The sequence below is a fragment of the Sapajus apella genome, unplaced genomic scaffold (genome assembly GCF_009761245.1).
Source record: "Sapajus apella isolate SASKATOON/1434 unplaced genomic scaffold, GSC_monkey_1.0 scaffold106, whole genome shotgun sequence".
In the NCBI taxonomy this organism is placed as follows: Eukaryota; Metazoa; Chordata; class Mammalia; order Primates; family Cebidae; genus Sapajus; species Sapajus apella.
The window spans coordinates 2,285,064-2,299,224 of NW_022437046.1; the positions used below are offsets into that span (position 1 = coordinate 2,285,064).

Sequence of the window (14,161 nt, forward strand, 5' to 3'; positions counted from 1 at the left end):
AACATCACATATGCTTTTTCAAATAACACCCTCCTGTTTCTTTGGCCTGCAGTTACAGTGTGGGGCCAGTAGAGGGCCACCTCTCCACATGCGCACTGGTCCCTGAGCTGGGCTCTTCCAGCTAGGGGAATATCACTGCATGTAGGGAGTTTTAGTCACAGACTGGCCAGCAGATATGAAAACTGTAAAACAGCGTTCAGGGAGTGTCACTAAGAGCCTCCAGTAACTTCCCATGTGGTCTCGTGGTCTCCCACGACCCCCCTTGCTTTATCTTCACAGCATTATCGCCTTTTAACTGACTAGGAGATTTCCACACGTCATCCATTCTGAGACTCACTGTCTTCATATTTTAACATTCCTAAATCAGGGTTCATTCTATAATTGCTAGCATATCATAATTTAATTGGCAACGAGTTTTTCTTAAAAATAAAATAATGGCCAGGCGCGGTGGCTCACACCTGTAATACCCGCACTTTGGGAGGCCTAGGTGGGCAGATTACTTGAGATCAGGAGTTTGAGACCAGCCTGGCCAACATGGTGAAACTCTGTCTCTACTAAAAATGTAAAAAATTAGTGGCGCACACCTGTAATCCCAGCTACTCGGGAGGCTGAGTCAGGTGAATTGCTTGAACCCAGGAGGCTGAGGTTGCAGTGAGCTGAGATCGCACCACTGCACTCCAGCCTGGGTGACAGAGCAAGACTCCGTCATGAGATGAGATGAGTTGAAATGTTTCTTAGATTTGATGAAATACGATTTTTTAAAAAATTTCTTTCATTTGTGTGTTTCATCAGACTAGATCCTAAGATCTATCAGGACAGGCATCATGGTCTTTCTTATTCGCTGCTGTCTCCCAGTTCTTAGAACAGTGCCTGGTACATAGTAAGTGCTCAGTAAATCTTTGCTGAGTTAGGGGTGGGAGGTCTTTCAGGGAGCCCCATCTAGCTTTCCTTATTCCAAGCTGTTTGTTCATGCATTAAACCTCTCCTAAGCGCCCTTGCTCCCTCCTGGGCTCAGCAGTGAGGGCATGGGCTTAGGTTTTCACATCTCCCTCCTGGAGCAGCTGGTCTCATGAGGGAGATATGGGAAGCAGGGCACTGAGCTGCAGGCCCGGGTGATTCTGTGTGCACTCACACAGGGGCCCTGTGTAGGTGGGGTGGGGGCCGACATCTCTGAGGGAGCACGCACTGACCCTGTGGGTCCTTCAGGGCTACATGCAGCCACTGAAGCAGCCAGAGAATTCCGTGCTCTGTGACCCTTCACTGGTGGACGAGATCTTCGACCAGATCCCTGAGCTCCTGGAGCACCACGAGCAATTTCTAGAGCAGGTTCGGCACTGCGTGCAGACCTGGCATGCCCAGCAGAAGGTGGGAGCTCTGCTCGTCCAGTCGGTGAGTGACCCCGCCGCTTCCAGCCCCCACAAGCACAGGCCCTCCTGGAAGGGCCTGGATGTGGCCATGGACCCCCCCCCACTCCCCCCGCACCTGGATACTGACACTGTTCCCAGATCTGGTCCCAGAATTTGGCTCGATGTTAGCACTTATCCCAGCCCCTGAGTGGACCTGAACTTGGACACTCCCCCCCATCCCAGAGCTTAGCCAGACTCTGGCACAGACTCTGACCCCAGCCAGACACTGACTCTGATCCTGGACCCTACCCCACCCCCGGTTGGCACTGATGTGAACCTAATCCTGACCCCAAGCTGGTGCTGATGCTCACTCACACCTCAGATGGATGCTGGTACTGACCTCCACCCCATCTTTACTGGAACCAAAATAACCGTCCTGGTCCTGACCCCAGACTTGGGTAGGATGTTGATGTTGGCTGAGTCTTGACTTTTTCTCCATCAAATATTTTCATCATAATAGCATACCTGTCTGCTAGGCATTATTCTAAATGCGTTGTATCTATAACAGCCCTAGTAGGAGAGTTCAGTGATTACCCTGATTCTAAAGTTGGTGACTAAGACGTAGAGAGATTATTAACCTGATGAAAGTTACAGTTAGGAAGTGGTAGAGGATTCAACTCCAGGAACCCAGTTTCAGTGCCCAGGCTTCCCCCATACTGCCTCTCACCACAGGCCAGATTTCCACTGTACACTTGACAAGCTCCCACAACAGTGAGTGAGACCTTAGAAAAGGTATTGACTTCAGAATTCAAAAAGAACATCAAAAGCAAAACCAATAAGCCTTTAATTAAATGCCTGTAAAATATAGCATGCCATTTTCATTCATTGTTAAATGTAGTATTTATAAGAATTTAATTACATTTGAAAAGCTTCCAATTCAGTTTTATTTTGCCAGAATTCCCAAGAATACACCATGGTGACTGGTAAATCATAGCCAAATGCAAACTAAATGTTTCCCATAGCCACATAATTTCAAAAGCAAAATTGTAACAATTCTTCCAAAAATTTTAGAAGTGAAAAATTATATCTTTTTCTGTGGGATGTGAGTGTTTCAGTATATTTGCTCTGCTGTGGGGTGGGGCCTTGAACCGTCTTAGAATGTCCCTGCTGACCTGGAAACAGATGGGACCAGACAGGCGTGATGGGGCCCCAGCTTGGATTGAGTGCTGATGTCTCCAGCCCATCGTCACCCTTAGTGTCACTAAGCTTAGCCGCCTGCCTGGACCTTGATGCTGACCGTGGACTATGGCGGAAGCCCTGGGGCCCCAGGGACGGGTCAGCACAGGATGCTTCATCCCAAGATAGGAGTGGTTGGTGAGGGCTGTCTTCCTTCCTTCACTGCTTCATGCCTGCCCTGTTGTGTCCAGAGGCAGGGACAGGTGACACCTTAGAAAGACAGGACTCTGGCCAGGCACGGTGGCGCACACCTGTCATCCCAGTACTTTCGGAGGCCGAGGCAGGTGGATCATGAGGTCAGGAGTTGGAGACCAGCCTGACCAACATGGTGAAACCCTGTCTGTACTAAAATACAAAAATTACCCAGGTGTGGTGGCGCGCACCTGCAATCCCAGCTACTTGGGAGGCTGAGGCAGGAGAATCGCTTGAACCCGGAAGGCAGAGGTTGCAGTGACCCAAGATCGTGCCACTGCACTCCAGCCTGGGTGACAGAGTGAGACTCCATCTCAAAAAGAAAAAAAAAAAAGAGACAGGACTCCAAGGGGGACAGAAACACCACTAAAGTGGTCACGTAGCTTATCCACGATACGGTTGAGATGGAAACCCAGGTGTGCTGGTTCCCAGACAAGGCTTCTTACCAATAACCTCCTATTTAGTCCACCATCAGCATCCAGCAGGTGTTAGCCACCAGCTGTAAGCAGTGAGGGGTGGAAGACAGCCCTGCCCTGAGCTGGGCTTTATACTGTGAGTGGGATGGGAGGACTTGTAGGAGATCAGGAGAAGCCAGAGGCCAGTGTAGCATCAGACAGAGCTCTAGTCAGGGAAAGGAGTACTGCTGAGAGGAGGCAGAACTGGAACACAGCCCTGAGGTGGGGCGAGATGTGGATGAGGAAGGGCATTCCTGGTCGGGGGATGGAATGAGCAAAGGCCAAGTGGCTAGAACAGTCTGTCACTCAGAGAACGGGGAAAGGGAGACCTGCCTGGCTGGATTTTGTGAGGTTGCCCAGTTGGAAATGAGAGAACCAGGTCTGAGCTCACAGGATACATTCAGGTCTACATATATACATACATGAACAGTCATGCCCAGATAAGATGAGCACTCGTGTATACCTGTGTACACATGCACATATGCCTAAACACAATCACACTTAGAGCCACAAGACACATGCCTGATCCTGTAGAGACGGTATCATTTCTAGTTGGAGGGAAAAGATGGTGACTTTTGAATCAATGAAAACTAGGACAGGGTGAGTTGGGGTGAGGGACACCTTGAGGGTCCCCAACTTGCCTCCTCCTCCACAGTTCTCCAAGGATGTCCTGGTAAACATCTATTCCGCCTATATCGATAACTTCCTCAATGCGAAGGATGCGGTGCGTGTGGCTAAGGAGGCGAGGCCAGCCTTTCTCAAGTTCCTGGAGGTACCGTGGGCTAGGGCAGGGAGATGGAGGTGACTCTTGCCTTGGGCCAGCTTTGAGGGCCCCAGGAATTCCCAGCGTGGGCACCATAGCCTCAGCCAGTGGGCCAGCCTCTGCTCTCAGGCTGAGCTGGAGGGGCTTGCTGGGGACCTGTTCCTGGACATAGTCTTCCTGGTAGGCCATTCCTCACACAGTGACCATCCATCCACCCCACTTTGGGTTTCAGCAAAGCATGCGTGAGAACAAGGAGAAGCAGGCGCTGTCTGACCTCATGATCAAGCCCGTGCAGCGGATCCCACGCTATGAGCTTCTGGTGAAGGTGGGCATGGAGCTGGGTGGGCAAATGGGCAAGGCCTGGAAGCATGGGGCGATACAAGGAGGTCTGAGGCCCCTGCCTGGTTGAGCCTGACGTCAGGGTCCACAGGGGTCAGGTAGGAAAGAAAGTCCTCTTTGGTGTCTATCCATAGTCCCTCCTGCTTCAGCAGTCTAGGACCCCAAGGGTAGCTAAGCAGGCAGGTCTGGTCCCCATTCCCACCCCAGGACCTCCTGAAGCATACACCTGAGGACCACCCAGACCACCCACTCCTGCTGGAGGCACAGCGAAACATCAAGCAGGTGGCTGAGCGCATCAACAAGGGTGTGCGGAGTGCCGAGGAGGCAGAGCGGCACGCCCGTGTGCTGCAGGAGATAGAGGCTCACATCGAGGGCATGGAGGATGTGCGTGTGCCCCACCCCGCCCCGCCCACACCTGTGTCCACTTGTGGCCACCTGGAATCGTGGCTGTGTCCATGTCCGGAACCACAGTGTGTTTGCATCCGTGTCTGCCATGTATCTACCTGTCTGTGTTCTTCCACGTCTGTCTCTGACCTTGGGTCCCGTGGCCTGGCAGCACAAGGGTGTTGGGAGGGTGGGCAGCATGCTGCTTCCATTGGTCTGGCCCATAGAGTGGGGCTGAGGGGTCACTGGGATGTGTGGAGGGGATAGGGATTAATAACTGGCCTTTATAAGACTCCTTGTCCCTCCTGTTCCACAGCTCCAGGCCCCTATGCGGCGGTTCCTGAGACAGGAGATGGTCATTGAAGTGGTAAGAAGTGTCCCAGTGTCTGCCCAGCTGTTCCCATGTCCTCACTTTGTCCTCTCTTCTGCTCACACCCTCTACCCGCAGGTCTCCCTGCTCTTTACCCCGAGGGGAGCCCTGGTTGAGTCCCCGCTCTGCTCTGACTCTCTGGGCAGCTGAGGAAGAGCCCTTACTCTCCCTGGGTTCCAGTGTTCCCTTGGGTACTGTGGGCAGGTGGGTGGGCCTCTGGACTGTGTCCACCCAGCCTGAATTCTGCCTTGGGTTCCACAGAAGGCGATCAGTGGCAAGAAGGACCGATCCCTCTTCCTGTTCACGGACCTCATCGTCTGCACCACTCTGAAGCGAAAGTCAGGCTCCCTGCGGCGCAGCTCCATGAGCCTGTGAGTGGCTGGAGTGGGGTTAGGGTGGTGCCAGCAGGGGGAGCATTTGTCCCTCTCTGAGCCCCACTCCCCGGCCCTGGCCAGAGCGCCCCATTGGCTCTCCGCAGGTACACGGCAGCCAGTGTCATTGACACAGCCAGCAAGTACAAGATGCTATGGAAGCTGCCGCTGGAAGACGCAGACATCATCAAAGGTGAGTTTGATGCTAGGGGTTCTAAGTGTTGGGGTCTTCCTCTGAGAAGCCCTCCTGGAGGGTCTGAGCTGCAGCCAGTGTGGCTGCCTGTGCAGCTGTTTTTCCACTTTCAGGCCTGGCTTTCTCATCCAGTACAAGGGGGCACCCACAGAGCCAGACAATCTGTCTATGCACGCCGCCTTCCAGCTGAGCAGGGACCTAGGCTGGCAGTGGGGGCTGGGTGGGGGTGGTTCACAGAGAGCAGCGTCACTGTAATTGGCCATTGATTCATCTGTGCAAACCCATTTGAGTGCCTAATATTAGATGATGTTGCTCTGTCTGGTTCGGTGGTTTTGCACACGGGGAACAGACACTCGTTTGAGTTACTGCAAGCAAAGGGTCGATTGGAGCCATCCATGTTGTTTGGGCTGAGACTGTCGGGAGCTGAGGCAGCTTCCAGGAGCCACTCCTCCTGCGGCGTCTGTCTTTCTCCCCCTCTTGCTGAGTTGGCCCTGTTCTCACTGCTCTTAGCTTTCTCCGCTTCCTCCTAACTCCCATGATCAGACCAAGGCTGGCTCCAGGCTCAGCTGGAGGGGAGCTCACCTGGAGTTGGCCCTCAGGGTAATGGAGGGGCTCGCCTGGCTCCTTGGTGAGCCCAGGCCTGCCCCACTATGCAGGAGTACCAGCTGATTATTACTGTAATTGGTCTAAGTCAATAGAATCACCACTTTTAAGCTAGGTGCCCACTCATGGTCCAGGCAGCTGTGGGCAAGAGTTGGGCAGGGTCATATGAAAGAAAATATGGCTGCCTAGGTGGTAAGGGTTGGGGTGGGACAGTTACTTCAAAAAGAGATCGGCTTCGTCTCTTCAGGCTGCTCTAACAAAAATACCACAGACTGGGCAGTTTATAACAAGGAATGAATTGCTCATAGGTTGGGAGGCTGGGAAGGCCAAGATCAGGGGCCCATGCCTCACAGAGGGTACCTTCTATGTGTCCTCACTTGGTGGAAGGGGCGAACAAGCTCCTCAGTCCCCTTTATCAGGGCACAAATCTCATTCACAATGGCTCCGCTCTCATGATCAGGTCACCTCTCAAAGGTCAACCTTTTTTTTTTTTTTTTTTTTGAGACAGAGTCTTGCTCTGTCGCCCAGACTGGAGTGCTTAATCTCGGCTCACTGGCACTTCTGCCTCCCGGGTTCAAGCGATTTTCCTGGCTCAGCCTCCCAAGTAGCTGGGACATGTACCATCACACCTGGCTAATTTTTGTATTTTTAGTAGAGACAGGGTTTCACCATGTTGGCCAGGCTGGTCTCAAACTCCTGACCTCAGGTGATCCATCCACTTGGGCCACCTCCCAAAAGTCCACGTCTTAATACCAACACACTCAGAATTCTATTTCAAACTGTGAGTGTTGAGGGGACACAAACATTCAGGCAACAGCAGAGCTGTTCCCAGCCTCGGCCTGGCAGGAAACCCTACTGCCATCCACTCAGCACACACTCATCTTCCCGTAGACATGTTGAGACTTCTCTGAGCCTCCCTGTCCAGCGTGATTCCATCTTACAGTTCCCAAGTGTGCCCTTCCCTCCTAAGCAGGCTGCCTCTTGCCGCCACGGGGTTCCTGGTCACAGGGCCATTTCAGACAGGACTTGCCAGTCTCAGGATCCATGTCTCTAGTGCTGTCATGACCCATCCAGCACTCTTACCATTCTGCAACGTGTGGTACAAATACTAAATGTATATACACCAATAACACACTCAGTAAACTAAATCGGAGGAAAACAGGAAAAGAAACTCATTTAGGAAAAAGCAAAAAGAAATTTCTTTTCCCTTGATTTCAAGATGCATTTGTCCTGGCCCAAGGGCAGAGGGACAGCTTCATTTATGGACCACTGGTCCAGGGTGTGTGTCCCAAGCCTTGGGTTGGGGGTGGCAGGCCGTCTGCAGGACTAGCGGCTTGGCAATGTTCAGGTATGGGATAGGACCACAGAAATCCAGAGCTCTGAACATTGCCCCCTCCTTTGTGGGGGATGAGTCTCTTGGTCAGCACATTTGACTGCCTGGGGCTCTGCGTGCTCTGCCACCGCCCCCATGGGAGGCTGCAGCACCGAAGCAGTTCCGTGTCAGCCGGAGCCTGTGTATCACAGAGCCAGCCACCGTTTCATACTCCGTGCTCTCCCAGGAATTCTCCATGGGCCTGATATTCTGCGCCGCGTGGCTCTGAATCAGGCCCAGAGCCCAGCTCGCAGGCCTAGGGTTCCTCTGGGAGCTGCCTATTAACTTTGTTCCCGAGAGCCTGGGGTTTCTATGCTCTTAGTGTGTCAGGCCTCTCCCCATGCCCAGCTGCAGGCTGTGCATTGAGGGAAAGAGAGTCGGCCCCAGCTTGACCTTGTCTGTCTCTGTATCTATCCATGGCCTTCCTCTGTTCCTACTAGGGGCATCCCAAGCCACCAATCGGGAGAACATCCAGAAGGCCATCAGCCGTCTTGATGAGGACCTCACCATCCTGGGCCAAATGAGCAAGCTCTCTGAGAGCCTGGGTTTCCCCCACCAGGTCTGTGTCCTCTGCCTGTGGCTGGGGAGCCAGGGGCTGGGGGACTCTTGACCCTATCTGAGGGAGAGACAGCCCTGACATTTCCCTGAGGGAAGAGATGTCCCTTCCCCTCACCTGAAGGGAAAAATTGCAGCCTCCCCGAATATGGGGGAAGTAACATGCTCCAGGTCTGAGGGTGGAGACATAGCTGCATCCCCATCCAAGGGTAACAGAGGGCCCATCCCTCATCTGTCAGAGGAATCTAGGCCCCCTCTTGGTCTGAGGGAGGAGATAGTCCCACTCACTGTCTGAGGAGAGAGGCAGGTCCCCACACATTCTCAAGGGCAGGTGCAGGCTGCAGTGAGATGCTGGGGCCTGAGGCCTGGGCCCTCCTCCTCACAGAGCCTGGACGACGTGCTGCGGGACCTCTCGGCTGCCATGCACCGGGACCTGTCCGAGAAGCAGGCGCTGTGCTACGCACTTTCCTTCCCTCCAACCAAGCTGGAGCTGTGTGCCACTCGGCCAGAAGGCACCGACTCATACATCTTTGAGTTTCCCCACCCTGACGCCCGCCTTGGCTTTGAACAGGCATTCGATGAGGCCAAGAGGAAGCTGGGTAAGCCAAGGCACATGCTGGCCCTCTCCTAGAGCCTCCAGGCAGGAGGTCAGAGCCATTTCTCGGCTTTCTGTGACTTCAGGAGCCAGAACCACAGTGCCCTGTGCACCAGCTCCACCTGGTGGGGAGGGGGGACCGAGGCTTCTGCAGTGAAACATCAGAATGAATAATAGCTGTGGCCTTCCTGGCAGGGAGAGGATTCCATGGATAGGGTCTCACTGTCTGCTGGGCCTGTCCCATAGTGGGCAGAGATAGCCAAGACCCTCCCCATACTCTCCCTACACACACTCTGAGCAGGGCTGGATCAGGGGAAGCTATTGATCAGGGTTCTTGGCTTAGAAGATCCATAGAGATCTCTGGGTCTAACCCCAAGACAATACACATGGGAAGAGATTGAGGCCAGGAGCAACTGCCTTATTCTAGTGTGGCTGGGATCAGACCTCCCCTAGAGAGACGCTGAGGGAGCAAGGGAGGAAGGAGAATGCGGCAAGGGCAGGACCAGGGCGAGATGGGATACTATGTTAAGCAGGGTCTCTCTGTCCGTCCATCTCCACTACAGCATCCAGCAAAAGCTGTCTAGACCCTGAGTTCCTGAAGGCCATCCCCATCATGAAAACCCGCAGTGGCATGCAGGTATGTCTGCATCTGGGTCACATGGGTGCATGTTTTCAAAGTCAGCAGGTGTTCATGAATTTTTGTTTTGTGTATGACATTGTGTAGATGCCTTGAACATTGCTGTTGTTCCTTATGTCTTGGAGAATTCAGCTGTCTGTGTGTGGATGCTGCATATGTATTACATGTATATGGGTATGCTTCATGCATGTCTGTATCTGTGCATGTGAACAAAGGCTATATGGATGTTGGGAAGTTGCTTCATTTTTGTGCTTGTATGAGCTGCATACATATGTACAGAGATTACCAGCATCACATTTTATATGCATGTATCCACTATTACAGCCGGGGATATGTGTGTGTACATGTAGGCATGATGCCTGTATCCCATAGGCATGAGTGCATTTGACGTGTAGAGGGTCACGTGGGCACGGCACGGTGGCTTACATCTCTAATTCCAATACTTTGTGAGGGCAAGTTTGGAGGATCGCATGAACCCAAAAGTTCAAGACCAGGCTAGGCAAGACCCTATCTCTACAAAAAATTTAAAAATTACCCACATGTGGTGGCGCGCCCCTATAGTCCCAGTTACTCAGGAGGCTGAGGTGGGATGATTGCTTGAGCCGGGGAGGTCAAGGTTGCAGTAAGCCATGGTCACACCACTGCATTCCAGTCTGGGTGACAGAGCAAGAACCTATCACACACACAAAAAAGTGTCCTGTGCCACGTGTACGTGTACACCTGTAAAGGGGTAAAGGGGTATATAGGGGCATCCATACACACCCATGCAGGCCCGCCTCCCTTCATTCTGCTGGGGTTTCCCAGGAGTGGGGAAAGTTGGCAGCAGTTCCTCCATTCACCTCCTGTACACTGGTGCCTCCTGCAGTTCTCCTGCGCGGCCCCCACCCTGAACAGCTGCCCGGAGCCCTCGCCTGAGGTGTGGGTGTGCAACAGCGATGGCTACGTGGGCCAGGTGTGCCTGCTGAGCCTGCGCGCCGAGCCAGACGTGGAGGCCTGCATTGCCGTCTGCTCCGCCCGCATCCTTTGCATCGGGGCGGTGCCCGGGCTGCAGCGTCGCTGCCACCGGTGAGGCCTGGGTGGCGGGGTGGACGGCACCCCGGGCCCGGGAGATCCAGACCCTGTCCCAGCACAGGGTGAGGCCGCCCCGGTGCTGTTGTGGGCGGGGTCGGTGGGCGTGTCCGCTAGCAGGGCCACGTCTGGCTCGTAGCAGCTCTCATCCTCACTGCCTCTTCTCGCAGGGAGCCTCCTCCATCGCTGAGGTGTCCTCCAGAGACGGCACAGGAGCCCGCCGGGCCAGAACTGGATGTCGAGGCCGCGGCAGATGAGGAAGCCGCGACGCTCACGGAGCCAGGGCCGCAGCCCTGCCTTCATATCTCCATTGCAGGCTCGGGCTTGGAGATGGCTCAGGGCCCCACCGAGGGTGACCCCCGCCCAGAGCTGGTGCCCTTTGACAGTGACTCTGATGATGAGTCTTCGCCCAGCCCCTCGGGGACGCTGCAGAGCCAGGCCAGCCGGTCCACCATCTCCTCCAGCTTTGGCAGTGAGCTTTGGCCATCTCCTCCAACTTGGCGCTGGCAGGCAGGGTGGACTGCCCAGAGGAGGGGGCGAGGAGGGACTAGTGTAGGGAAAGGCATGGCGTCAGACCTCAGGATTTTAGCACACAGAACAGTGATGGCAGGGGCTGTGACACCGAGGACCGAGAGGACGGTGGGACAGTCAGGCAGGATTATGAAGACCCTGGAGCACTCACCTAAGGAAGATAGGGCTGGTGGAGTGGGGACCCTCCACCCTCCAGTGTGGCCGCTGGGTCCAAGGGGCCAGGCGAGATCAAGGATTCTGTTGTGCTGAGCTGTCAGTGAGCAGGGCAGCAGGCCAGAGCAGATGCAGAGGCCTTGGGAATGGGGAGGACAGCTTTGAGAGGCCTTCTGGAGGGGCATGGCCAAGAGGGATGCATGGCCTAGAAAGATACCAGGTCCCAGGCCTGGCGGAGGGGGATGAAGACAGAGATCTTTGTCTCCCTCAGATGAGGAGACCCCGAGTTCCAAGGAGGCCACAGCAGAGACTACCAGCTCAGAGGAGGAGCAGGAGCCTGGCTTCCTGCCACTGTCTGGTTCCTTCGGGCCTGGCGGTCCCTGTGGCACCAGCCCAATGGATGGGAGAGCCCTTCGCCGCTCCAGCCGAGGCTCCTTCACCCGGGGCAGCCTTGAGGACCTGCTGAGTGTCGACCCTGAGGCCTACCAGAGCTCCGTGTGGCTGGGCACTGAGGATGGCTGGTAGGGATAGGGGAGGGACTGGGGACACAGTGCCAGCACCCTGAGCTCCCTGCTCAGGAAATCATGTGGTTCCCTGAAATCATGTGGCAGGAGGGCTTTGGGTCGTACCTCAGGGATGCTGGTGGGTCTGACAACCCCCGGGAGGCTGTGGGACCTCAGTTCCTCGGGAAGGCACCTGGTGTTGAAGACATGGTGCTAGGGGCCGAGAGGTGGAGGGATGACTCCAGGGGCTGGTGTGCCCCAAGCATTTGTCCCAGGTGCACACCCCGATCCACAGTGTCCACGTGTACCAGTCCTCTGACAGCATCCGTGACCGAAGGAACAGCATGAAGCTCCAGCATGCGGCCTCTGTAACCTGCATCTTGTAAGGCCCCAGGGTGGCCCTTCCTGTCTAGACTTTTCTCAGCCACATGTGCAGGCCTCCTTTTTTTCACCTGGGCCCCCTGCTCTACTGTCCCTCCTCTCTGTGGCAGCTGGAAGCCAGAGGGCTAGCCCTAGGCTAGCTGTGCCTCTTACACACTGTATAAGCTCGGGAAAGTCACTCCCTTTTCTTACCCTCAGGCAACCCGCACCTGGAGAACAAGGGGTGGGAAGAGGTGGCTGTAGCCATCCTATCTGTGGTTCCCCTAGCCCTGGGTGACCCACTGGCTACCTGAACTCCCTTACTCCTTCTTTTTCCTACCCAGGTATCTGAATAACAAGGTGTTTGTGTCTCTGGCCAATGGAGAGCTTGTGGTTTACCAAAGGGAAGCAGGTGAGTATCTGCCTTCCACTACACCCTTCCCCTATCCCCTTACTGGTGTTGGGGCCCTGTCCTGGAGATGTGGCTTTAGGCAACTCCCAGGCCCTCTCTGGGCCTTGGTGTTCTTGCTTATAAAGGGGAATGTTAACATCTCCTTTCAGGGGAGACTGAAGCTCAAGTTTAAAACGAGTGAATTTCCTGTTTTCTCTACCCCACTCCAGGCCATTTCTGGGACCCCCAGAACTTCAAATCAGTGACCGTGGGCGCCCAGGGGAGCCCCATCACCAAGTTGGTGTCTGTGGGTGGGCGGCTGTGGTGTGGCTGCCAGAACCGAGTCCTTGTCCTGAGCCCTGACACGCTGCAGCTGGAGGTAGCAGAGGGTGGGGGGATGGAATTGGTGCTGTGGGATGAGCTGGGCCCTTGTGAGAGGGAGATGAGACTATGGTTCGGGCGTAAACAGTATCCAGCAGAGGGCTGGGGCCTTCCTCTGACCACAGAGTGATGCTGGCCAGTCCCTGCCCTTCTCCGATCCTCATTTCTTCTCTACAGTAAAGTGTCCCATGTACATTAGGAATCTTATTCATCCTCCTGCCCACCCTATCTCTCAACTCAGGTTTTGGGGTTCTTTGGGGTTCTTTAGGGATAGGACAGGGATCCGTCCTGATATCAACATCCATTAGCATTAGACTCTGTCATATAGTCCTGGCCTCACTTGCACACATGTCAGAAGTATCCAGGGGCAATGGTTTCCCTTAATTTCACTCTCACTTATTCCACTGTTGGCTGGGCAGGAGTCCAAAGCCCTGGGTTCAGGCCCCAGCTCTGTGACTGACTTGCTGTGTGACCACTTTCCCTTCTAGGCTTCAGCTTCCCCACCTGTCCAGGGGGAGGCCAGTGACTGATTCAAAAACTCTTTAAGCATTGAAGTTCTCTGATCCTTAAATCACTCAAGCTTAATGGGGAAAAAGCACCTCCATTATAATTCCTGAGAATTAGGAGGCGCTGGTGAAACCAAGCTTTGAAAGGTTAATCGTGCAGACCAAGGACCAACGCTAGTGTGAGCTGTGAGGGATGGACACTGGTGAAGCTCCAGGCCAGGGCGGGCCAAGGAAGGCAGGCCTGCCAGTGACCCATCTTCTCCCCCCCACCCTGCCCCCCCGCCTTCCCCAGCACACGTTTTACGTGGGGCAGGATTCAAGCCGCAGCGTGGCTTGCATGGTGGACTCCAGCCTGGGCGTGTGGGTGACATTAAAAGGTAGTGCCCACGTGTGTCTCTACCATCCAGACACCTTTGAGCAGCTGGCAGAAGTAGACGTCACCCCTCCCGTGCACAGGATGCTGGCAGGTACTGACCTTAAACTACCACAGCACCCCCCCTGGCACCTTTCTGCCCCATTGTAGAGGAGGCTGAGCCAGGGCTAGCATTCGGCCCCAGCTCTGGTTCTGTCTCCCACCCCAGGCTCAGATGCCATCATCCGGCAGCACAAGGCTGCCTGTCTGCGAATCACAGCGCTGCTGGTGTGTGAAGAGCTGCTGTGGGTGGGCACCAGTGCCGGTGTCGTGCTTACTATGCCCACCTCGCCCAGTACAGTCAGCTGCCCACGGGCGCCACTCAGTCCTGCAGGCCTTGGCCAGGGACACACCGGCCATGTCCGCTTCTTGGCTGCAGTCCAGCTGCCGGATGGCTTCAACCTGCTCTGCCCAACCCCACCACCTCCCCCAGACACAGGTGGGT

At 54.8% G+C, this 14,161-nt stretch overlaps 1 protein-coding gene across 3 annotated transcripts in view; it reads left to right on the top strand.

Moving 5' to 3' along the window:
- Positions 1-14,161, top strand: part of ARHGEF17 (Rho guanine nucleotide exchange factor 17) — a 61,209-nt gene that overhangs the window by 43,354 nt on the left and 3,694 nt on the right. For 2 of the 3 annotated variants that reach the window (XM_032258996.1, XM_032258997.1), the window contains 18 exons: positions 1,207-1,389; positions 3,885-4,001; positions 4,225-4,317; positions 4,539-4,715; positions 5,032-5,082; positions 5,347-5,456; positions 5,564-5,649; positions 8,065-8,183; positions 8,565-8,778; positions 9,338-9,411; positions 10,277-10,476; positions 10,650-10,951; positions 11,435-11,684; positions 11,962-12,048; positions 12,371-12,438; positions 12,648-12,796; positions 13,597-13,771; positions 13,886-14,155. In XM_032258996.1, coding sequence (XP_032114887.1) covers positions 1,207-1,389; positions 3,885-4,001; positions 4,225-4,317; positions 4,539-4,715; positions 5,032-5,082; positions 5,347-5,456; positions 5,564-5,649; positions 8,065-8,183; positions 8,565-8,778; positions 9,338-9,411; positions 10,277-10,476; positions 10,650-10,951; positions 11,435-11,684; positions 11,962-12,048; positions 12,371-12,438; positions 12,648-12,796; positions 13,597-13,771; positions 13,886-14,155 — 2,725 coding nt within the window. The remainder of the gene's footprint in view (positions 1-1,206; positions 1,390-3,884; positions 4,002-4,224; positions 4,318-4,538; positions 4,716-5,031; positions 5,083-5,346; positions 5,457-5,563; positions 5,650-8,064; positions 8,184-8,564; positions 8,779-9,337; positions 9,412-10,276; positions 10,477-10,649; positions 10,952-11,434; positions 11,685-11,961; positions 12,049-12,370; positions 12,439-12,647; positions 12,797-13,596; positions 13,772-13,885; positions 14,156-14,161) is intronic. The other variant, XM_032258998.1, reaches the window with a different exon arrangement.